The 25,157-nt window shown below is 40.4% G+C and overlaps 2 protein-coding genes and 1 long non-coding RNA gene across 11 annotated transcripts in view; 1 reads left to right on the top strand and 2 right to left on the bottom strand.

Moving 5' to 3' along the window:
- The window catches only part of STRN3 (striatin 3), a 55,767-nt gene extending 51,021 nt beyond the window's left edge, over positions 1 to 4,746 (bottom strand). For 2 of the 3 annotated variants that reach the window (XM_071746187.1, XM_071746188.1), the window contains exon 1: positions 4,204 to 4,712. In XM_071746187.1, coding sequence (XP_071602288.1) covers positions 4,204 to 4,521 — 318 coding nt within the window. In that variant the 5' untranslated portion in view covers positions 4,522 to 4,712. Of the gene's footprint in view, positions 1 to 4,203 lie in introns of all 3 variants that reach the window. The other variant, XM_071746189.1, reaches the window with a different exon arrangement.
- Positions 3,851 to 23,422, top strand: AP4S1 (adaptor related protein complex 4 subunit sigma 1). Of its 7 annotated transcripts, none has more exons than XR_011726340.1 (6): positions 3,851 to 4,034; positions 9,168 to 9,368; positions 10,804 to 10,890; positions 11,961 to 12,029; positions 15,125 to 15,267; positions 23,141 to 23,280. XR_011726340.1 is itself a non-coding variant. In XM_071746191.1 (6 exons), exons 2-6 carry the CDS (start codon positions 9,231 to 9,233, stop codon positions 23,267 to 23,269), a joined length of 435 nt encoding a protein of 144 aa, XP_071602292.1. In that variant the 5' UTR covers positions 3,851 to 4,034; positions 9,168 to 9,230; the 3' UTR covers positions 23,270 to 23,422. The 7 variants fall into 7 exon arrangements, 4 of the variants coding, with proteins under 4 accessions (XP_071602292.1, XP_071602293.1, XP_071602294.1 ...); XR_011726341.1 differs by having other exon boundaries at positions 15,125 to 15,271; XR_011726342.1 differs by lacking the exon at positions 23,141 to 23,280 and adding an exon at positions 17,397 to 17,485.
- On the bottom strand, positions 7,791 to 25,051 carry LOC139797201 (uncharacterized). The gene is made up of 3 exons (XR_011726343.1): positions 24,943 to 25,051; positions 24,243 to 24,310; positions 7,791 to 7,917 (listed from the first exon to the last, which is right to left on the bottom strand). It is a non-coding gene; the product is annotated as an uncharacterized lncRNA (long non-coding RNA).
- Between the last annotated feature and the right edge of the window lie 106 nt (positions 25,052 to 25,157).

The following is a 25,157-nucleotide window of genomic DNA, read 5'->3' as shown; positions in this document are numbered from 1 at the left end:
GCTACATGTAGCCTAATACTTCAACAATTGGTTCTTGCTATGCTTTTTAAATCCTGAAGCTTTGAAAAACGCTATGACACGGCACAAGTGTGTCTGCACTCTAAACATGGTCTCACCTCGTTCATAATATCAACATCTTCACACGTTTACATATTTACATTTAGATGTAAAGTACTTAATTTAGTTTAGATAATAGATAATCACCTCACATCTAAAAGATATGCAAAAACATACACTTTAGGGTTTTGGGTTTTTTGGTTTTGTTTTTTTTTGTTTTTTTTTAAGAATTTATGATTGGTATGTTAATCTGCAACATGAGATTCCCAAAAGGTTCATAAAATTCCTCGACCGAGGTGCAAAACACTTACATAAAGAACATAAAATGTTAGATAACTAAATAGTCCAAATTAGTCATTAAATAGTTGGGAAAAAGAGCACTCATAAAATTATATAAACCAGAAACTTCAGTTGTATGCCACTGAAGTGATACTTTACCTGACAGAAAATGCTTTAACAGCAATACTTATCTTCATGCATATTTGAGTTACTTAAAAGAATACATACTGTTTATACTGAAATAGTATATCCTTTGTTATGCATATTTTTAATTCCTATTCCTATTTATTATTTGAAAGTAGCATCCACTTATCAGCCTGTACACCACAAAAGAAAGGAGAACTCTATACTGATTTTCTTCCAAAAGCTGCAAGTTTTCCTGTGACACTCCTTTTCAACACAACTTCATCTTCCTACTCTGAGTTTCTTTACTACATCTCCGAGGTATTTTCCCATGCACACACTTTTAGGAGACTACGGACACACTTTCCTCCTAAAGGAAACAATTGTTTCTAACAAATACATAACATCCCGCAGTATGGGCTTGTTGTAACTCCTCTAAAGTACATAAATGTCTTAGAAAACAGGGACTGAATTTATTTCAGTATAAAAGCTACCAACATCAAGGTCATTACTTTGACAGATTAAAGTTACAGTTACAATTACACAACATTGTTACAGTGAAAATGATTCCTTCAGTTCACAGAATAAAGAACAGAACCAGTCTATTACTTCAGTTGATGGACACTCTATGCAAGGCCAAACTATTTCCTTTCAACTCAGCGGTAAGTGCTATAAAAGTTACTGTGGCAGCAAGTATTACCAGCGAAATAAAAAAAACGTACTACAGTTCAAGTACCGCACTCCCGGTATTTGACATTTCTGTACTTGATATTGATTGGTATACACAGATTTGGCAAATAACTAGGATGCTTCGATAGTACACACAGACACAACAGCCATGCACCTGAACAGTTGTAAAATTATTAACATTTAATGTCTGATGGAAAAGAAGACTTAAGTCTACTACTACAGGACTTCTTTGAATCCAATGGGTTGAGACCCTTTCCCTGTCATTATGGCTGTGGTACAAACCCCGAGATTATGAAGCAACATGAATATGTAATCTAAATTAATCATTAAAAAATCTGTCCCACGAACAGGTAAAACAATAGAACAAGAAGTTCTATTCAAGATCATTTTCCATTGCACCATCATCCTCACAGGCAAAAAGCACTCTTACTAGGGGTGGGAAATTATTCCAGTCATTTGAACTACAGAGTGAAAAAAGGGGTGGGTGGGGAAATCAGTCAGGAGTCCCACTAATTTCACACTGCAGGTAAGGATGCATCTTATCCTCTGGAAAAATAAGTCATAAATTCAGAACAAGTAATTAAAATCACACATACTGCTAACTCATTTTGTTTTCTACATATTTATAAAGTATCATTTGCAAAGTTATCTCGTTAACTTAAAAAGAAGTTGGAATTGCCAGCACTCAGAAACAATGTTTAGAGTTCACTACAATGCCGAGGAAGGAAGAAAATACCAGCGTGTGGAAAGATGCATCTAAATGATATAACCCTCATATTTCTGTATTAATTACCTGTTGTCAGGCTACAGGTATTTTTTTTTCCTTCCAACCCAGGAGGCTTCAATTGTCAAAAAATTCACACTTGCACACAGTACCACACAGATGAATAACACTCTCAGCCGTTTCAATAGACAAAACTGTTATTTGGGACCCAAAATGTTGAAGCCTTATCAGTCACAAAACATCCTGGGACTTTACAACTTCAGTTGTAAACCACAGGCCTCATATCTTCCAAAAATATTCTGAACACATTCTCATCAGTCTTCACCACTGTACAGGTTGACATTTAAAATCCAAAGGTAACGAATGCCCTCTTCTCCTTCTATCCTGGGCTTCCCAAGTTATAAAAAAACCCTCCACCCTCATGGCTCTGCACTGTGCAGTCATAGTCACTGTCTTATGACCTGATGCACACACGAGGTAGAGTGAACCAACACATACACAGCCAGGATCAGAACTACTACAGTACCTTCAGAAATAAGCAATAGAAACAGTATGGCCATGGATGACAAACAGCAATTACAAACAAAAGCAGCAGACTTGGCAAGAACACATGATGGTGTCTAGAGGCCACATGAGTTCATAGAAGCATTTTTTCGCCCAGACAGCTTTCAAAGTCTCTGAACTGAACTTTATGTTAGAGAACAGAATGAAGTATTTAAAGTAACAAGTCTATACATAAAACAAATATTTCAGGATGGTTTTGTTTGTTAATGAAAGGCACCAAGTAACTTATTTATATACACAGTGCTGTATTAGTTGGACACTAGAGAAAACAAGAGAAACAGTCAGTTGCTCTCTGCTAAAAATGCCCACTGATGTCCAGCAAAGTGATTTTAAAAACAGCCATTCCTCAAGGCTTAAAATGATAAAACAGGCGGTAACCAAAGGAAACAGTGAAACCTCTTTGTTTGTTTCTCTTGCAGTTTCATTTAAATTCTTTCTTTATCATAGCTGTAACAGGAATAGCACAGATTACATGCTTATTATAGAGATGAGAACCATACCAGGCTCAGGTTGGTTCTGAAAGTGAATCCACTGCAAATGTTGGCTGCTCTTGCAGCATGCTATTAAAAACCCTAATTACAGTGCAATTTGATGGAATACTGCTTCAAGATAGTAAGCATTTGCTCAATACCAAAAAAATCACCAAAAATTCTTCAAAAGCCGTTAACCGTTATTGTCTACATTTCTGTTCATAAAAAGAACTACATGGCTACTACACAAATACCTCACATTCCTGTGGATTTTGTAATCTGCACATAAACTTGAAAAGCCTATGCATGGTTTTATTTTTACTTGCAAAAGCGATTACCAGATTTATCCCTTCCATTACTAAAAGCAAACACTAATGGCAAGAGATCTATACTGGAATTCCAACACTTGTTCTTTACTCTGAAAAGTTATTCGATTTTTCTTCCCGAGATGAAGTTCACACTTTCATGTAAACTAAAATGACCACGCCGCAGACCCACTAAGTCCTCGCTATTCTTCAGGGGTTGTTTCTCTCATCTGGAATCTCCAAAGCTCCATGACAGAAGTGAGCACAGGCTCGACCTGCCTCATAGCAGAGTGCCTGGCCAAGACCTTTAACTCGAGATTTACCTGAACACCCTTTCCTTGTCCTCTCCCGGGTCTGCAGGCAGGCACTCCCGCCTCTTCTCCCCTCAAGCCAACCGCTCGCTGACCTGCGGGGAGGCGCCAATCCTCCCAGGCCCGGGGGGCTCTTGCTCCCCACAACCCGGACCCCGGGCTGAGGAGACGGCCGACCCGGAGAGCCCCGAAGTCATTGTGCTGAGGGAAATGATCGCAGCAGCCAAGACGCAGCTCGCCCTGCCGAGGGCCGGCGGGGAGGAGGGTCAAACAGCCCCGCGCCGTGGCAGTGCCTTCCCGCCCGCCCTTCCCCTGCCGTCCTCCGGGCCCCGCAGCTCGAGTACGGGCGAGAGGCCTGCGGAGCTGGGGCTGCCTCCGGAGCCAGGAGCCCAAGCGGGCGCCATGCTAAAAACCAAAATGGCTGCCCCAGGGAAGGGAGCCCAGCTCAGGCCGTGAGGGGCTGCGCCTCCGCCGGCCTGCGACGCCGCTTCGCCCGCCGGACCTCGCCCAGGTACCGTCCCCGAGTCACATCGACCGGCTCGGCCTCAGAGGCCCGAAAGGCTCCCCTCGCCCGGGCAGCTCTGCTCCCGCACCTCAAGCGCGGCCCGGTCGCCCGGAGCCCACCGAGCCGGTCCCAGCCCGCGCCTTGCTCCGCAAGGAGCCCGCCCTCGCCCCCGTACCTGAAGCTCGGCCCGCTCCACCTCCCAGTGCGCCCTCTCCATCTCGAAGCGAGCCCACTCGTGCTGAATGTAGTGCAGAATGCCCGGGATGGTGTAGTGCTGGGGCCGGGACAGCTCGGCGGGGCCCGCTGCCTCCTGACCAGCCGGGGCCGTGGGGCCCTGGGGCTGCTGCTGTTGCCCTCCTCCGCCGGCTCCGGCCCCCATGCAGCCCCCACCCGTCTGCAGGTTCATGTTCCCACCCGCTTGCGGCAGCGGCTGCTGCGGTCTCGGGGAGGCCGCCATCCCACCGCCTCCTCCGGCTCCGGGGTGCTCGTCCATTGTCTGCGGGGAGCCCTCCTCCTCGTCCCGCGGCGGGGGCCTGGAGCAGGGGCCAGGGAGGGGGTGAGCGGAGCTGGCTGGGGCGGGGAGGAGGGGGGCGGGCCGGGCGCGGAGAGGGGGGTGCTGCGCCGAGCAGTATCCGGGTGTCAGAGCAGCGCCGAGCCGCCGCCAGCCGCCATTACAGCCGCCGAGCCGTCGGCCCACCCACCCGCGGCCGGGCGGGGAGGGGAGGGGGAGTGGCGCGGCGCATGCCGGGAAATCGCTCCCCTCGCCCTCAGGCCTCCTCCCCCCGGACGGGACGGGCCCGGCGGAGGAATGCGCATGTGCAGCAGGGGAGGTGAGCGCCGAACCCCGGGGGCGGGGGCGGCCCGGGAGCCCCCTCTGGAGGCGGTGGGATTGGCACAGCGCCCGAGGCAGCGCCGGGGGCTGCCGCTGTCTGTCTCCTTTTCTGTCGTGCTGCCCACGCCCGCCCCAGGCCACCCCGCAGTCGACGATCGCCGCCATGAGGAAGGGGCGGGCCCCGCAAGCCTCACAGCCCGGCCCCGGCAGGGACGGTGTCGGGTATGGCGGTCCCGGGCCCGCCCGCCACGGGGGAGCGCGGCCCGGCCGTTTCCGTCCGCTCCGAAGTGGAAAGCGGAAGCGGTGGTGTGTGGCGGGGACCCGCGGCTCCTCGCTGTCGGGAGTAGCGGAGGCCCTCGGGTAGTCCGTGGGAATGGTCCCGGGCCGGGCCGGGGTCTGCGAGTCCACACGCGCAGGTTGATAAATTTCTGCGCGGTGTAATGATGCCTCGAGGAGGTGATTTTGGAATAGATTTCTTACAGCGTGTGGTTTGTCTCTGGAAGTCGGCTGGGCCTCTTTCAAATAAATGGTCCTCTCAGTGGTGTCTCAGTGGTAAAGGGGGATGCGTAGTGTATCCCCTCCGTGACGGGAAGGGACAGTGCAGAGTGTAAGGAAGGTTTTATTTCGGATGCCTCAGTTTCATCCGTGACAGCGTTGCTGTGTTTGATTCTGGAGTTTGAATACGGTGAAACTGTCTCAGTTGCAAAATGCTGGTCTGAAACGCAGTATTTTCAAATTGCCATCAGATCGTATTTGAAATGATCTGTAGGTCACAGGCTGCAAGTAAGGCAGGAGTTTGGTTTTGTCTCCCCGAAATATTTACATACTCTACTCATTCTTTAAAAACTGGAAAGTATCCTAAACATGGATCATTACTGCCAGAGCTGGAGTTCTGCTAATGGCTGAAAAAATAAATACTGCGTGTCTCAGTACTGGTGTTCCCTTTCTCTACTAATCTCTCCTCAGGTTTCAGTTGTTTTATTTAGTCTTTCCTTTCTTCTCCATTAAATAATTTCCTTCTAAAATGTCATTCTAATTTCTTCCTGATTCCATATACATTAGCGAATCAAAATCCAACTCCTTTCCACCTCATCTCATTTTTTTTTGTTGTCTACTGACAGTATCAAATCATTACTCAAAATTAAGACTTACCTCATACCCAGCTTAGTCTTTTGTTTAGTTCCAATCTTACAGGACATTCCTCATTCCTGAGTATATGGGAGTTACTGCAATTTAATTCCGTTACTATATTCAGACGGCATCTTGACAACTCAACAGCAAAGGAAAACTTTTTTACTCTTTCCTTCCTCCTTGACTTCCCTAGATTAGTAAGGTTGCTTTTCTAAAATCCTTGATCCTGAAGTTGAACACTATTTTATTTCAAACCCACTTAGAGGTTTTTGTTTCCTCTTTGGACAACTTAGAGTGTGTACAGTAACAAGATTTAGAGTGCAAAAATAATTACTATTATGGATAAATATGAACAGCACTACACAGGATTTTTATAAAGCCTTGTCCATGATCCAAACAAAAGTAGAAAGAGCCAGGGTATCAGTTATGTGAGCAGTCTTCATTTGCTGCATACTTCTGTACAATAAATTCATAGCTAGGAAGCCCAATAGCCTAAAAATATTTGTCTACATCCTGTCACCAGCTTCTGCCTCTACCATTTTTTCCTTTTCATTGATGTTTAGAGTTGAACAGTGCAGTAAACTATCGTCTTAAGAGTTCTATCTAACATTTATTTTTAATTCCCAAGAACTAAAAATTAAGCAGTTCTGTAATAATGTAGCCATGCATTTCTTGCTTGCAATTTGCTTAATAGCATTTTAGCTGAGAGCCCCCAAATATTGCAAAACAGTGCAGCACAATAACTAAAGTGCTCCTGTATCTGTGGATGTTGAATGGAGTGGGTTTATCGTGAGAGGCACACATCTAATTTGAATAACCAAACTTCAAGAAGTATCAAACTCTGGTCGTATTTCTTTTTTTTATAGTTTATGTGTTAGTATATTATCAATATTGGTGAAATCTGACAAAGTACATTTATGTTGCATGCTTGTATCTACTGAAAAAGTAATTAGGATTTTATTTTAAAATCTGTTTTATATTACTGCCTGTGTAATCTGCTGGGTTGGCCACGCTGGAGACTTTTTTATCTGCAGAACAGGTATTTCAGGCTTTGCCTCTCTAAGAGGTCTCAACCAGTATCTGAAAAGACAGCATTTAGGGGTGTGACTCACAAACAGGGACAACTTCTTTGAGGTATCTTATGTGGTTATGCAGCCTACAGAGCTGGCATGTCCTGCCTGAACCATCATGGTTTCTGTTTCAGCATTTTGAAGCAAACCAAGCAGGTTTCAGTTTGTCTTGAAATACAAGGCTGGAGTTACCTGTACAGGCAGAGGGGGATGACTCTGCTTGGGGACAGTAAAATCAAGAAGCATCTCTCTTCATCATCCTGGGTGGTTAGTCTCTTGTGTGTGTGCTGGTTTAGAATGAGGTAAAGCCATCGTATGGCACTCCCATCAGTCTACCAGTGGAGTACAGCAGGCAGTCATCCTACCAGGTTTCTGTCATAGATACTTCCCTGCGAAAGATATTTTAATGAGGGTGAGATACAACACAGCGTAACAGCGCGTATTTCAGTCACACTGTGTCATTAAATCGCACGCAGTTTCTGTGCATGCCAAATTACAGGAGAAATACGTTGTAAAGGAAGTAAAGGAGAGTGCTACGCAGTCACTCCAGAAGATAATTTCTAGGAATTTCCTTCCTTTTGAAGGAAAGTTTGAAATTTCAAGACTTTTTACATCTCCAAGTGATACCTTCGAGGTTTTTGTTTCTAGGAAGTTTTCCTTCTGTCATCGGGTTCCATAGGTGTTTTGTAGATGGGGTATGCACAGAGCATACACTGCAGGCTATTCTGGACAAGATTTCTAATGCATGGTTGGCTGTGATAGGGAGAGCTGGACTTGACGGTCCATTGGGATCTGGGTAGCTCTTCCAGTTTTCTGTTCCTGGGTGCATTTGTAATGCAGATAGTTGTCCAGTGACCTGGAATGAGACAGCCTATTCATTTCTGACAAACAGCCTTCAGAAAGTAGTGTCTTTTCATTACTGAAATGAGCAAAATAATGGCAGAGATATGAAAGGCTTGCCTCTTGTCACCGATTCCCTTGAACCATTTGATTCTGTATGCATAAAGCATCATAATTGGTGTGTATGTGCATGGCTACATGCAGACATGTGCGTGAGAATGCACAGAAAAGCACATAAGAGTTGTGTCAGAAGAAAAGGACCCATCTTCCTAAGTAGAGTACTGATAATTGATCATGAAAGGTAGCTTCTTAAATACATAGAGGTTGGTGAAGGAATGGATGTTTCCTTACCCATCAACATGCACAGATAAGCTTTTTGTTTATTATACTTCACAGGATTCTTTACAATATATACATGCAAAACTAATTTTAACATGTTGTCTGTAACTGAAAGCCAAAAGGAAAGGAAAAGAAAGAAGTAACTCAGTAATTTCCTTATTTTGCCTAAGTTGTGCAAGGAAATGCTTTTCTTTCTACAAGTTATTTTTAAGGGTTATTTTTAAAGGAAATAAAAACACCCGTAAGAGGCATTTAACACTTACGTTTTTCTCAAAGTCAGATTCCACAGCTATGCTTGCATTCTATCTTTGGAGATAGTGGGAAAATACAGAAATGATGAGCAGTACCAGTGGACCTCTTTAGTACTGGTGTTAATCACCTACTCTAAAACTGGGAATAGTTATTGTGTCAGAAATTAAAGATAATACATTTGAGTACTACTATGGTTCTACATTGCTTCACAATTCATTTTTTTAATATTTATTCAGGATTTGTGAAGATTTTTTTTTAAAAAAATTTGGTTGAAAGTATTTTCATATGTAAAACAATCCAGGCCACTCATAAAAATACATGTGGATACAATAGTCATCAGAAAGGGATTAACTGTGTAGAAAGATTAGGCTAATAAAGGAATTATTTGGATTAGGGATGAGTCCTGCAATAGGATCCATACATATTGATTCTTCATCTATTTTTTTCAATTATGCATTGCTTAACAGTAACTTGAAGTACAATAGGTCTGTCAGTGCTTCTGGGGTAGTTGTACTGTCTTGTTCTCAAATCCCACTTGACTATCTGCAGACATGTCTTTAAGGTCCCTTCCAACCCATTCTATGATTATATGATAATATCATTATTATATGATTACATGATAAGCCTTTTGTGACTCCTATATATATGCCTTTTGTTTTTTTTCTTTCCTACCAGAAATACTCTTCTTGAGTCCTGCACTCCATATTCAAACTTAACGCTGAGACCAACAAACAAAAAATGATAAAATTTTTTCTTATGGTAAACAAACAAGGTCAAACAAGGCTCTCCAGATACTATGAGCACATTGAAATTAATAAACGGGCAATGCTGGAAGCTGAAGTAATCAAACACTGTCTCTCTCGTTCCAAGGATCAGGTAAGTTTTGTAGTTTCTTTCCCCTAGGTATTTTATTTTACCAACATCTCACAACTTTCATGTTGATAATTCAGAAAATACATCGGTTTCCATTGTAAGTCATTATTTCATGTGTACTCATGAAGAAAAAGGCTGTTTTTCTACCTGATGGGTTCAGTCAGTTGGACTGCTACTCAGCATTGAATAAATATGTTTTCCTGAGGTTTACAGAGATTTTTGAGTTTTGTATATCACTGTCATGATGGTTTCTCCTATTTGTTTGAAGAAGCTCAGAAGTCCAGGAAGATTTTTTTCTTTTTAAATCTTGTTTTTACATGTCTGGTAGAGATCAATGGAGAGATATTACTGTAGCTTTGATGGTAGGTAATAGGGATGGCACTGACTGCTCCAAGTTTAAACAGAAAACTTCTGAGAGAGGCTTCCAAATAATGAAAATACTATGTAAAACAACGGGGTGGGGGAGTTGGAAAGTTGAAACACAGATTTTTAAACCTCTGTATTAGGCATTTTTATTCTAAAAAATGTTCACACTTCTTGCAAGGAAGTAAAAAATCTCAGAAATTGGAAAATTTCTTAGATTAAATTTGAGATTTTCACAGCTCTCTTAATTGAGCCATTGGTTCTATAGCGAAGTACCAAACTTAGCAAAACTTTTGAGTAAATTGACTTGCATTGGAGGAGAAATCTGTGACTTTGAATGTGAGTGGAGTTTTTTGGTTTACATTCTGGTCAGCTTCTTTATTTTTCAATGGTTACATGTATCAGTGAACAGCAGTCCTCATATATTTGGTTCTAGAAAACCTCAGAAGAAATAGCAGTTCCTGTACAGTATCTGAGTACACAGATTTCTCAGTGGCTAAAGAAATTACCATGCCAGAGCATCTCCAAACCTACTTCCCCTAAAGAACTAACTGTGTACAGCCATTTCAAGGACTGAGCAAAATGATACTTTAAAAAGGAGGCAGCATGGTGTAAAGCACATTATAACAGCACCATCTGCTGGCTCCTGTGTTACTGTGAGAGACATGGGAATTTTCCCCTGGGTCTGGAAGTCAAATATGCATCATTTTTATTAAAATATCAATAATTTTTTAAACATAAAAATGACCTTCAGGTTGCACTTTTGGAAGTGCTTCAAAATGAAAATTTAGGGGAAGTACTGACTGCCTTATAACCCTAAGCAAGTAAGTTCAGTTCTCTATGTTCCAGTTAAAAGCTGACAGCATGCTTTCTGACAGGAGATGAAAAGTTCTATGTGGTAGTTACCCTACAAAATTCCTCTCAAGTCAAAATTACTTGGTGGGTCTTGGGAAATCCATTTTTCTTTGTTCGCCTTACAAACATGAAAACTTTGTCTCTTTGAGCACTCTGTGCTTAATCCTGTTGTATGCTTATATGGCAGTTATTATATTTGAGTCATTCTGCTTCTGCCTAGTGCTCTTTCATTGAGTATAAGGACTTCAAGCTGGTGTACAGACAGTATGCAGCCCTTTTTGTAGTTGTTGGAATCAACGAGACAGAGGTAAGGAATTAAATACCCTCTTGAAATGAAAGGTTGTAGTCATCACAGGAAAGAGCTCAAGTCTTCTTCAAGTATGGTATTTTGCAATAGCAATTAAAAATTTTCAAGGAGTCATGGCAAAAAACCCATGGTTTTATTTCTGTGAAGTAAAAAGCTGCATAAAAGAAAATGTGTTTTGCTTCAGTTTATATCTGTAGACTGAACTGTTATCATAAGGCAGTCTTACTGAGACTTATGCTGATTCTTTTTTCTAAATTTATGCCTGATTCAGCATCAGTTTATATGTGGTGGGGTTTTTCAACAAATGTTAGCATTACAGCTAGATCAGCTGTCTCATCAGTGGTGACTTCCTAGCTGCCCACTGTTTTTAACATCCTTGGCCAAAGGAAAAAATCCTATACTGTCAGCTAGGAAGTGCCAATTTATTGTCTTTTTTAAAGAAAGGGGGAAAAAAAAGGTATCTGAAAAATGGCAAGCACTGTTACTTCATGCATTCAGACTGAGCCTGCACAGTGTTTGCACTGATTCCCAGTTCTCAGCAGTTAATTCAGAGCATACTTTTTGAGACCTTAACAGGGTGGTGCAGAAGGTGGCTGCTGACTACCACGGGTTCTTCAAGTCAGGGTTGTAATGACTTGGGGCAAATTCTTCTGGCTTTGAGATCGCCCATCTGTACCCCAAAAGCAAAGCCTGGCTCTGTACTGCAGCTGCCCAGGGTGACTTAAGCATGGGAAGGTGTAGCCCAGTTAGCTGCATCAATCTGGCCAGCCTGGGTAATGGTGGAACAAAGGATGCAGTAGGCTGGCAGGAGCCCTGGTGAGACAAATCAATCGGGTACTTCAGTGTTTACTCCTCTGGCTCGCCTGAGGCTTCTGTGTCTGAGCACTCCCCTCCTCTCACCACTGGATAACCACACCTCCTCTAGCTGGGATGGCCTGAGCTTCTGCACTTAATTGTAGCTCTTACTATGTGTTCTAGTTGGTTTTTGTACACTACATACTGAAATAACACAAAGAATGCTATTACATTTTCTAGCTATTAATTTAATATTAACGTGTTTTTAATTTCAGAATGAGATGGCAGTATATGAACTAATTCATAATTTTGTGGAAGTTTTGGACAAATACTTCAGCAGAGTGGTGAGTGTGACATTGAATCTATTATGAAGTATTTCTCTTTCAAAACTCTAGTGAATATGTTATTTCATATAATAAAGGAAAAAAATTTTTTTATAGTTTTTAATACTTTAGCATTAATATTATCACTTTAAAAAAAAGGGGGAAAAAGCAAGGAAAAAAACAGGTTTAGTTGTTTTTTTAGAAAAGTGAAAGTATGCATGGGTTATAAATCATCAGAGGAGGAATACTAGAAGCATTTCTGCTAGAAAAGCATGTTTTTATATGCTTATACTCAGGGGTTCTTTGAGTTATCCACTCTTAAAATAGCCACTGGCATCTTATTCATTTTAAAGAAATAAAGAGCTTTTTCTTTACAGTTCTTCTTTTCAGTTCATAGCACTACATCCCCCAAATGCACTTCACTCATGGCAAAGGTGGTGTAAGCATTAACCAGGGAGCTGATATTACTCTCACTGAACAAGAGCACAGGGATGGAGTGCAAATGAAACCTCAAAAACCAGTCTGTACTTGTGCTCCCCATATCGTTGTCATGCAGCAGTTGATATCTGATAAAACAGCTATTACAGGAAGAGATTTTGTTAAGAATTCAACATCAGGTATTGCTCCAGTTAAAATGACAGTGCTCCTTCTGGAGGGAGATTTTATTTGATTGTTTGTTTTTACAAAATGTGAAAATGCAGCATTACAGTCCTGGTTAGAACAAATGCCATTTAATATAGGATTTGTAATAGTCCTGTTATAAATTTGCCTGAAATCACACTTCAGCACAGTATCAGTTTGTCTATGCTGAAATGTGTTGGATATCCCTCTAAGAAAAGAGGACAGGATACAGTTCCCCCTGTAGTCCATGTGCTTGAGGGTATTCCATTGGTAATTACACACAGAAGACATCAGTGTGCAGGCTCTGTATCTGGTTTCCCAGTCCTAGCACCACAGCAGACAAGGCAGAGCTCCCTCTGTGAATTCAAGGACATGCTCAAAAAAAGTCAGCTGCACCCTTCACTGTTTAGGTGGCTGGCAAATGTTATAGACTGTTATCTCAACTAGCATTGCACCAGCCTGTTGAAACTTCTAGTACTAAGTATAACACTTTCTGACAGTACTAAGTTCAGAATTTGTCTCTTAAAATTCTTGTGATTGCAGTCCCAAACTAAGCAGTGATAACCAAGAATGGAATTTGATCCCACAGCACAGGAATGCACAATAAAATTTAGTCACATCTTATTTATGTGATAGAACTAATAGTTGCCAACCCTTTCTCAAGTTTTATTTTCTTTATTTGAGGTGGAGCAAAAATACTATAAATGTAGTATATGTATATTACATATACTATATATATACACACACATTATATATATCTAATTCTTTGACCACATATATAACCCAACCACTGATAGAAATTTGCTGAATTCATCATACCAGAGTTTGTTGTATTTTTCATAGCATTTAAGATTTGAAACTAGGGGTAGCAAAAGGGGGGTGGTTAAAGAAATCTCTTGCCATTCTGTGGTTCTATTTTTAATAGCATATAACATGATAAACGGCACAGCACTGGAGAGCTATAATTCTAGATGGGGCTTCTGGCAGAGAATACAGAGCAAGAAAGTCTGTCCTATTACAGATTAATGTTTAGAATTTGGAAAATTCTAGCAGAATCCCAAGTTATGATGATGACAATCGAGACAAAACTCTGGGAAAGAACATCTGTCCACCTCTAGAAGGAGCATCTGTTTTGTCATTTGTTATTTTTAGGCTTGTGAGCTTTAAACATTCTGACATGCTCTATTTTTATCTAATGGGGTTTACAGAGCTTGAATTCAAATATAAGAACAAACATTAACAGAACTGGGGGCAAAGCTTTCAAAGTTGCGTGTGTTATAACTTTGAGTCCCCTTCACTTTTATAATGGCTACCCAGGGAAAACTGCAGACTGGTCCAGTGTTTTCAACTCCTTTTTAATGCTAGGGGAATTTAAGCTGATCGGGCTCTTCAAACAGTTTTTGTGGTGTATAAAAATTTTCTAAATGAAAATCTCAGAGTCACTCAGTGGATGCCTATAGAACTTGTCCAGCTTAGAGCATCTTTAGGCCACAGAAGCTGTAGCAGTTTTACCTGGGGGAAATCTGCCTAAAGCCAGGGGTAGACTGTGAATGGAAACCACATGAACAAACTGAATTCTCTCAGTAGCAGAAAAGGATTCCCTCTTTCAGCAGAGACTGGGGATGCTCCACCCCATCTGTGCCAGATCTGAGCTGCTGAGGCCATGATTAATGGTTTCTAAGTTTAGACATTTAACTGAGGCACCCAAGTTAGAAGTTTGCTTGTCCTAAGCTCACGTTACTGGCTGTGGAAACCGAGGAGTATCTCGAGAAAGTGACTCATGCCTCAAGTGTGTTGAGTCAACTGTTGAAGATACCCATCTCTTCTGATGGCTGCAGAGACCACAAGGGCTCCTCACTCAGATACCTTGCCTAAATGAATAAGATTACTTAGGGTAAATCCAGGCCAAGACTGGAAGGAAATGATGACAATGTGAAGAATTGTGTTGCCGGGGCTGGAGCAATAGTTAGAATTGCAGAGAGTCCAAAGTTTGGAGTTGCCTTCCCTCTCCTAATATATGCAACTGCTGCTACTTGCAGCATTTATACGTTATACAATCTCTAGGTTTTGCTGTGCAGCAGCATTTTAAACTGTGTTTTTATATGTATTGTAAACTTGGCATTAACTTCCTGGATTTCCAGGAGAAGGAAGAGAGAATATTTAGATGGAATTACCATTATTAGAGATGCTGGGTTTCCACCCAGTCATTGAGATGGCACTCCATATGTTCAAATTGTTACTCGTGGGTGACCTCAGTGGGTTTTTCCAAGTAAAAATTTTAGAACATTAGCTTTTGTTATGTGGGCAGGTAACACAAAGGCAAAAGAGTGTTGCAGGAAAGAGCATGTAATTGTACAGTCCAGAACAGAAATCTGACTCACCCTAAAGTTCTGTATATTTTGAAGCCTTTGCCCTCTAAAGGGATGCATAATGTTTTATGACTATGAGACAAAAGATCAAACTGTAACTAATGGTTGTCTCTCTCTTCCTTGCAGAGTGAATTAGATGTATCCTTTCCAGTATCAAAAATCTATTTGGCTGTCTCTTTTCTGGGTATGTTCCAGCTCATACTGTTTTCATAGCACTGACTGTCAAACAGCCAAGAGAATTCAGATGTTTCACAAATTTTGCACTTACAGTAAGTATTTCTGAATGCATGGCTGAGGTTATTGAGGGTCATCTATTTAAATCCTCACTCATTAAGATAAGCCTGGTACTGTTTAAAGTAAGACAAAGACTGTTTCTAGGCTGTTTAAAGTAAGAGCTTGCATAGAGAGAACTAAGTTATATCAATGGAGAAACTAAATATTACTTTAGGGTTTTACTTTATTCTCTAACTTTACAAAAAAAAAGATATTTAAATGACTAACAATAAGAATGGAATTTTATAGCTGTGTCAAGCTAAATAGCAATGGCATCACTGCAAGGGTAGGTTTGTGCTATAATTTTGCTTTATGAAAGTCTAGGCTAGTTTTACTTTATCAGTGGAAGAAGAGGAAGGCTTAGGAGAAGGAAATTTAGGAAAGTAGGCATTGTCACAGATACCTTTTTCTCCCCTCTCCCCTTATGCAGCTGTATTTTCATGTAGAGTATTAACTAAAATATAATTTTTTAAATTAACTAAAATTAAACACAAACAAACAATAAATATAAAAATACAGTCCTGAACAATTCTACACAAATAGCAAGTAAATGAAGTACAGTACTGAATTAGAAGAAAATTAAACCAGGAAAATGTAGTGCAAACAGTAATTTTCCTCCTCAGGATTTCTTCCAATCCCACTGTCTACTCCCTCTGCTCCAGCAATTATTATGCCTATGTTTGTTGTTGGTTAAATGCACCTCTGGTGCAAAGAGGTTTCAGTTATACACCTGAGATACATTTTCCAACCTGGAATCAAAACTTTAAAGTAATTTAGTTTATTTACCTTATCTGAGAATCAGTACATATGAAGAACATAGAAAGAATATGTATTTTTTCTTCTAATGGTGCTCACTTCATTGGAAAACAAAACACAAAAGGAAATAATTAACTTTTGTAAATGTTTTAATGCTTGTTCCATGCTGGAACTCTGTCCTTAAACTTAGTTTAAGTTACTAAACTTAAAAACACTTGCATGTATGTGTATATATACTGTCTCTATGTCCTTTGTCAAATTCACAAAGTGTTGTGGTATCAACACTTCTAAATTAACTTACATTATAAAAGACCACTAATGACATTTCATCATGAAGGGACTCTTAAGGTCTCCAAGCAATTCTATAGCAACATTTTTTGTATTCAGTTATTATATTTAAGAGTTACTTAGAACTGTGTGTACTTGTGTGTGAGCTTTGCTGATTTAGACACTGACCTGACCTATTCAGTAACTATACACAGAAACAGCCCCACATGTTTCCTTACAGTGTACATAGAGTCTACAATTACCTGATTCTTTTATCTTTGATTGTTTGGAGTGCTGATGGTTCTGCCTGCCTGTGGTCATGGTTTTCATATGGTGAGGAGTTTCTTGTAGTTACACACAGTTAGCACCAGTGACCTATTGAATAGCCAAGAAAGGCTCCTGCAAACCCAGCAAGTTTCTGCCCAGAGTGCTTGTCAGCAGTGTTTGCAGAAGTTGCATTAGATGCTAACACTAACATTTGCAGTGGGTGCAATGTGGTGTTTGAATGGCTCCTGTAGAAATTAATCTTCTACATGGGTCTTCTCTGCAGGAGAGTGTGAATATAAATATTTGGAAAATAGGAATGTACATTAGTATCCCATTTGATAATACTGGAAATAATATTGGAAAAGCTCATGTATGATATTTCTCCTTAACATGTATGATATATTCATGATGTGCATAATTTTTCCATTCAAAAATACACTTCTATACATGATAAATCTCAGGAACAATTTTTTAAAAAAACATTTTCTTTCTAGATGTGTTCAAAATAATTCTCCCATTTAGGAGTTGAGTTTTTTGCAAGATGAAAGGGTACTTAAAATGGTTGAAATTAAGTGAGATTCCCTCAATATTAAAGCAGAGGTATAATGATGAAGTGGGCTGTTCAGGATTGTATTTATCTTTTACAATAGCTTGAGTAGCAGGCCCAGAAGAACAACAGAAGATTTGGACTACAAGTGTCTTAGACAGATGTTAATGCAGCGTAAGCTGTGATCCATCAGTATGCCTTTCACAGTGTGTAAAGTAATATTCCCACCTGGGTTTAAACAATTTCCTTTGCCAAACAGTCTTAAACTAACAGTTATATTCAATACAGTTACCTTGGATGCAAAATATCTGATGGAGGAAGTACTGTCTGAAGGGTCTGCAACAGTGAACACCAAGTAGTATCTACTGAGTCTGTGTATACAGAGTATCTGGTGGGAGACTATCATGATTTCCTGTCTCTGCACTATTATTTTTGTGTACAGAGTCACAGGAAGTTTATTCCAAATATGATAGCAGCTAGTCTATACAGAAAGTAGTGTTTACTAGAATAGAAGAAAATAATAGAAAATTACATGAAATCAGAAAAACATGAAAAATAGATCATAATCACTGTGTATGAAGTAAGTGGGTGGGATTTTCTGTAGTTCTAAAAGCTCCAGATTGTGTGGTGTAGGAGGTACTGTCTTTGTGTGGTAATGACAAATAGGCTACAAAAACACAAGTGTTACCACAGCAGCTTTGTAGGGAATGATATGCTGGTTAGTATGGGAGTTTCTAAAGTTACAATAAGTTGACTTTTCTGTTGCTTCAACTGGTAAAGCAAAACAGAAGAAACAGATACGTTCCACTTGTGAGAGGGGAGGGGGAAGATAGGGTGCTTTAGGACCAAAGCATTTGAAGAATGTTGTCTTGATCCAAAAAAACCATTGCATTCCATTGCACTGAGCTGCTGCTGCTCCTGGGATAGATAAAAAGCTCTGACAGAGGGAATACTTCATGTGAATCAACTGTCTTCTTCTCTCCCCTGTGGAATAGCACTTTCAGAACACAGTGCATTTAAGTAGTAAGAAAGTTGAATGAATAATTTATTCTGAGAATGTATAAGGACACACTTCTGTTTGTATATAAAGTAAGTTGATGAAATGGAAACCTATAAGGATTAACTTAAAATTGTTCATAAAGGGAAAAGGTTCCTTTTACTTCTGTGATACAGGCTGACATATGTCAGGTAGATCAGCCACCTTACAAAATTTAGCAGAAATTCACCTCAATGTAGGTTTAAATATCTTAGAATATCACAGAGCTTGAAGGCAGCATTTGTTTCCTATTTAATGTCAGCACAGTTGTTTGAGGAAGAAATTGTCAGAAAGCATTAAATGGACTAATGGCATTAAATTCTAATACCATGAGAGAGTCTAGAAGTAACCTAAAGTAAATGTTAGCAAAGATAAAGTCAGAGTGTGTGTGACATTATATTAAAAAACAAAACAAAACAATTCCAACTCATCTTGAGTTGAAGATGAATGTCCAGGATGGAAATCAAAGTTTTCTAATGCTGTGTATTCAGTAGCAAACCATTTGCCCTATAAGTAAGCAGGTTGTAATCTACAAAGCTTTTGTTTGAGCTCCTGGGTGTGTTACCTGATCACAAGGTGTTGGCTGCACTTTATGATCTCTCAAGCCTGTACACACCCTTAATTACTATCCTGGAAAATCCTGAATGTCTCTACATGAAGAAGTTATTTATCATATGCAAGTCGGAAATGTACCTTTTCCCCTTTCCTTCTCTTTCCCTTCTCCCCTGTTTAACTCTCTCTCTCTCTCTATTGTTTTGGAGGAGATACAAGATTGTGTCACATTCACCTCCTCTTAGTATGTACATACCATAAAACCTCTTTGTGAAAGCAGAAAGTATTATCTATGTCTTTAATAAGTGCCAGCCCTTAAGTTACCAGAAGCCTGTATAACATAAAAATACCAATTGGAGTAGGTGCCATTTAACTCTACTGCCATGTATGCAACATTTACTGAAATCTGTAAACCCGACAGTAAGGGCTCACCTTTACCTAGCCTTTCCTATCTGGGTACTCTGAAAACTTTTATTACAGACTTTTATCTACAAATGCACAGATTAATATATGTTTTCTTCTGCACAGCTGTTAAAAAATGCCTGTTACCTTCTGCAGGGTTCTGGTGAAAGTCCCTTAATCCTCTTTTGTGGGCAGCCAGGATTCTTACTGGAAGTAGGACCTTAAATGACAGCTCTGGGTGGTGCACATGGCAGCACATACACCCAGCGTAGCTTTTTTCCTGTTGCCAGTTGTTCAAACTGGTTTGCTTTGCTGCTTTTCAGCTGGGTGTGGAACTAGGGCTTCAGGGCTTTAAACTTGAAATTTGTGGTCACTTGCCAAATAAGTGACAGGTGGGGAGGATGAACCATGCTGAGGATCTGAGCTACATCTGCCTCATTGGGCAGGGCATTCAGATGTGACTGGATAAGCAGTGTGTGTAGGTCAAGCTGTAACCATGGAGTGTAATCATGAGACTGACAGGAAAGGGGAAAAGCCAAAGTTCCTCCCCGTGCATTGTGCTTGCCAAGATCAGCATAGTAAAGGGAGGTGGGAAGGGAACTGAAACAGGAAGCTGGGATGCTGAGGGTAAAGAATGCTTTTTGTACCTTCCCAAGTCAAGATGTGAGAGCTTTCCAGAGCAGTACTACTCCCCTTCAAGCTGCAGGTGAATTTAGAGGTTCTGGAATGATGACTGAGAGATTAAGAATTACAGATGGACAGAAACCATACCACTAAATCTTCTGGAATGGACTAGACCAATTTCTAAATAACCTGAAATGGCCCTGCAGGGGAACTGATGTCTCATTTAACCATATTGGGTCTGAGTGAAACATCTGCAAGATGCTTACTGGTATGTGTGCCATTTTCCATTGATGTGGTATGAGCTCTTTAGAAAATGCCACAGGGGAGAGAGTAATGATAAAGGTTTTAAATGTTTTCTCAAACAAAGTGATGCAGAAGAATAAGGCAGGAGTGGCAAGTTGCTGCATCACACTGGTCCTGGATGATCCAGTCTTCTAGATTTTAGATCCTTGGGACTACAGAAAGAAGACAGGAAACCACAGCTTGCTTTGCTGTTGGAAACTGGAATGCTGTGAATCAGGGTTGGACTGGTAAAAGCCAGGAGCTGCCTTTATCACTCAGCTGAAACCCGAATGCAGTGTTATCTATCTCCATTTAAATTTCCCCCTGCCCAATGTAGAGCAGTGCTAGAGGTGAACTAAACAGCAACAGAAGAGCTGTCTTCCCCAAAATTCTCACTTTACTGGAATAAAGAAACCCTAACTTCTCAGATTGAAATATTTATGTAAAGACTGATATACTTTACAAGTATACCATAAGAAGAAATTTGTCTTAAGTCTTCAGCCTGCCAAAGCAATACTTATGTCTCAGGAACCACAGAGACAGGCTGTTGAGGTTTTAAGGATAGGACTGCTCCTCAGTATTGAAAGACACAAGTCTGATCTTTAGGCCTACAGTCAGACCCAGGAAGAAGTCTGGTATTTAAAATGCACCTTCAGAATGCAATTGGGGGGCTTAGCTTAGGCCAGCAAATCAGAAGCTATCTGGTGAACCACAGACACAGCCAAGATCCTGTTGATGGCTCTAGTTTCTCTTCCTCACATAACAGTGACAAGTAGTAAAGTTATTTGGGGGCCAGAATTTTGCTAATAGACCCACCTGGCCATGCTGTGCTCTTGGTAATGCAGAGTGCATTTGTTGGAGCAGAAATAAAAATGCTCACCCTTCTGCACAAATAAACAGTAGCACTGGGTTAAACCCAGAGCACTAACAGCAACTTGCAATGGCAGAGGAAAGTGATAGCTTCTAGCTGAATTCTTATCAACTTTACTATACAGGTTCATTCAGCAGTTCACCTTGACCAAGTCCAGGCTTCTAACTTTTATCTCTTAGAAGGGTGGGCACACACACAAGGCTGACATGACATACTCTTATGCCCTTCTTGCTTTAATGTGTGCAGCAGAAGCAATCAAAGAGACAGGGACAAAATCTTAAGCTTCTCTTGTTACTGGCTTAGACTGTCATACTTAAGAACTTACACAGACAGCAGGAGAACCTTAAAGTAGAAGGCAGCAGGTGCAGCTGCTACCAGCTCAGCTAAGCTTGCCCACAGAGGAAGGTTGGTTTGGAATTCCCCAGGATGAAAAAGAGCTCAGCCTTCTTCTTCTACAGGGTTCTGGTAGGCAGCATCTCTATTGACATTTTAAGAGACCGAGCTGGTCTGAAGTAATGACTTGGGCTTTTAATCCTAGAGAAAAGATCATTTTCTGCATTCCCTGGGACTGGCTTCAGCTCCAGTTCTGGACCTGTGACTTGTTTGATGGGTCTGGCTTCCACCCCTCATTGCTGGGGAAATAAGGCTGAAATGCAGAAGTGCCTTCTCAAAGACGTGCTAAAAAAAACTAGGCATGGGTGTGTTCAGACTTACTTAACTTAAATCCATATCTGAAATTTGTACCTAAGACTTCCCTTTCTTGGGCTCTCACCATTAGGACTCAGGTGGTTTAAGGTGCTGTCTCCCCACCGCTTGCATTTACCAACTAGGAGGAACAAACAATATGTTTGTAGAGCAGACTGCTCTGGTGACATCCATTAGGACTTGAAGACAGAGCACTCCTCTTAAACGCCTGAGTCATGTTCAAAAAATAAGACTTGAGTTTCATTACACTGAGAAGAAAATGCTGATGCCTTAAAAAAACCTGGCTCTTGGAGCCCCACTGTTTAGAGTGGCAGTCCACTAACAGAAATATAAGGCCTAAAGCAAAACCAAGCTGTCTCCTTGAACTGAAACTGTAGCATCAAATGTAGCATAATGGGGAGAAAAGGCACTGGAGACTCTCATCAGAGTGGGAAAGAAGTGCTGAAAGATGTGTTTAGAAGAGACTGTATTTTGCTAGCTACAGTGCAGCAGTCCTCAATACACAAGCAAGAACTAGAAAAAGCAAAGCTAAGCTGTTGAGCACAGTGAAAAACACTTAAAGACCAGCAACAGGTGGAGAGCAAGGCAGAGGAAGGGTTGTTCATGCCTCAGTGTGTGTGTGTGTGCGGGTCAGTTACCAGTAACAGATGTACCCAGCAGGCTCTTTGCTGTGAGCTTATTTCAGGTTATGGTGCTAAAGAAAAAAGACTCTGATGTTGCCATTTAAGTAACCCCCCCTCTGCAGTTGTCCTGTGGATACAAAAACCACTGGTGTGTGCAGAAGAATGCCCACCACTTAATACCAGAGTAAAGGCTGCCATAATTTTTTTTGAGACAGGTGCTGTTAGGTAACATTAAGGATATGGTTATGGACAAATATAATGTACTGCAACGATATAAATTCATATTGCTTCAGATTATCTTCCCTTAGGTGAAATATCTTCAAAAGATACTGTAACTATCTTTTAGAAAGTATTTTAAGTACAAACCATTTGCTTACTTTTACTGTTGTTTATGAGATTTGTTTTTGGACCAGAACCTCAACAGCATATTCTCTTAGGAAGCTATTTTAAGGCAGGTCAAATAAATAGTGTCCTAGGGTAAAGTGACCTAGGGTAAAGGAAACTGTATTTGAGCACCATTTTTTTCACTGATTTACAAAACTGATTGACAATTACTTTGCTAAAAAGAAACACAGAATATGTGCATATTCATATCCAAGGTTGTTATTCCTTGATAACATTTTCTATTTGAGCAATGCAAGATAAAATTAGCCCCCTATATCTAAGTTCAAGTTGACATTTCTTTTACTACTATGTGGTAATTTTCCACGATAGGATCCTGCTGGTTGTTTAAATTCTCTGCTACAAACTTTTGACATATCTGTGGCCAGAAAGAAGTGTCAGTTGAACTACTTGCCTAGTGCTATTAAAATAGACAGTCAAATAAACTAGAATAAATTAAGAAAAGCCTATTTCTGTAAACTTTTATTAAGGTGCCTAAGATTTTCTTTGAATTATCTTCATGTTATTCAAAGTACTTAACTTGGAATACTTCTAGATCATGTTCAATTTGGATAGAGTGCACATCATTCTAGATGAAATGGTGCTAAATGGCTGCATCGTGGAAACGAACAGGAACAGAATTCTTGCCCCTCTGTTTGTGCTTGACAAAGTGGCAGAAAGCTAGGAAGATGCAAGACTGACTACAGCATTTTACAGAAAGTGGTGAAACCATCAAGAGAATGCCAACAGCACTCATCTGATGTCCTAAGATCAACTCATGCAATACTCAAATTTGTTGGAAAATATTTCCTGTTTCTCCTGTACCCTACGTACCTAATGGGAAGACACAGCTAAACAACGTGGAACCTTTCATTTCAGATGCAGCTTTTCTGACACAGCAGGTATCTTTCTAGAACAGTCAACATTTCAAAAAAATCAACTGGGGTTAAGTAATGGCAACTTACACATGACCGTGTAGGTATCACTTTGAATCACATAGCTTTATGCCAGACCCAGAAGAAGACAGAAAATGTGGAAATAAAACTCAGCTCTTCTATATAAAGTACAAAAATAAAGTTGATGCTTAAAAGGAAGCATTGAAAGTGTTTGAATTTTTAAGTTCTGTAGCTCTAATGACTGTTTTCAAACTAGATTTATCCTGCAGCAAAAAGCTGGTTTCACTCCCTTTTCCATGGTAAGTCATGGTTACAGAAGAAATGTAACCAACAGAAGCACAGATGCATTCAGTGCTCCTGCATAATGTGCAAGTTGTGACTAAGAAGTGTTTGACACTTGAATGTTATAATGGTAACAAAAGATGGTAAACCCTTTTTATTTTATTTATCTTTTATCATGTTGGCTTCATAGACTACACAAAACCTTTTCTACTTTGTCACACCAGTGTATTTTTTTCTCTTGTATATTCTACCCATGCATCATAATTAAAACATGTACAGATGATAAATAACAGAAAATACACAAGTTTCTCCATACCAGCCAGGTACCAAATCAAATCTTCCTTTAGGAGTAGGAGGATATAGCTACTTGAACTTGTATTCACAAGGTATACAATGTGCTGTTTCATACCTCTATACTACACTTATAAGTTACTCAAGATTCAGAAATCTAAGCTTACCTTAACTTCAGAATTCACTTACCTTTCCAGAATGACAGTATCTCTCTCCTTCTTCATAATGTGCACACCAGCAGTAGGTATAACACAATGCTGAAAGAGTATGTACCTTGTGAGAAAGCACCTAACAGTCACATATAAATTGCACGTAGAAACCGGGGTCTAAGGAGCAGAGAGTGAAATGTGGGAGAAGAGTCTACATAGCTTTAAAATAAAAACACTTCTAGCAAAACAAGCTGACGTTGGATCTGCAGCAGACACTTGCACACAAGTTTTATGCAGCTGCGTTGTTGAAGCACAAAAGTCACAGGAGGGGGAGGAGGAGGGTGGGAGACTTCCCTTCAGTTTTGAATTGGGGAAGATTTGTAAGATGATTCTGTGAAGCCCTATGAATACTGGTACAAAAAGAAATCTGGCATCAACCTTTTTCCATGTGTGAGGCAGAATGCTTTGGCAAGCCCTCTCTCACCAGTGGCCCAAGCAAAGATTGTTACCAAAGAGAACTGGCATGGAACAAAACTTACCACACAGATGCAGTAAACATAGGATTTTTCCTAGACATTATTAGGATTTAATTTTATCTTACTGTAAACCACTTTTTAATAATAAATACCCCCTATGCTGAAAAACCAAGACAGGCACTCCATCTCAAGGAAACCCAATCTGCCACATCATCTGAACCAATTTTTAGTTGAATTTAATAAAAGAAATTAAAGAAATATTACCTCAGGTCACATGTGTCCACTGAAGTGCACCAAAAAGTGCCATGTGCAGTGTTGCCACTGCCAGTTCTTCAGAAGTTCCACTGTGCAATTCTGAAAAGATTTGAGAACAGAGATGAGTTTGTATGATGAATTGACATGTAGTTAATACTTGAAATACTTTTGAAACTTGAAAAAAAACATGACAGGTTGTTCAGAACACATACAGAGATTTAATA

Source organism: Heliangelus exortis, chromosome 5, assembly GCF_036169615.1.
Source record: "Heliangelus exortis chromosome 5, bHelExo1.hap1, whole genome shotgun sequence".
Lineage (NCBI taxonomy): Eukaryota > Metazoa > Chordata > Aves > Apodiformes > Trochilidae > Heliangelus > Heliangelus exortis.
Note: the sequence above shows the minus strand (reverse complement) of the source record. Positions and strands in the feature narration are given on the sequence as shown.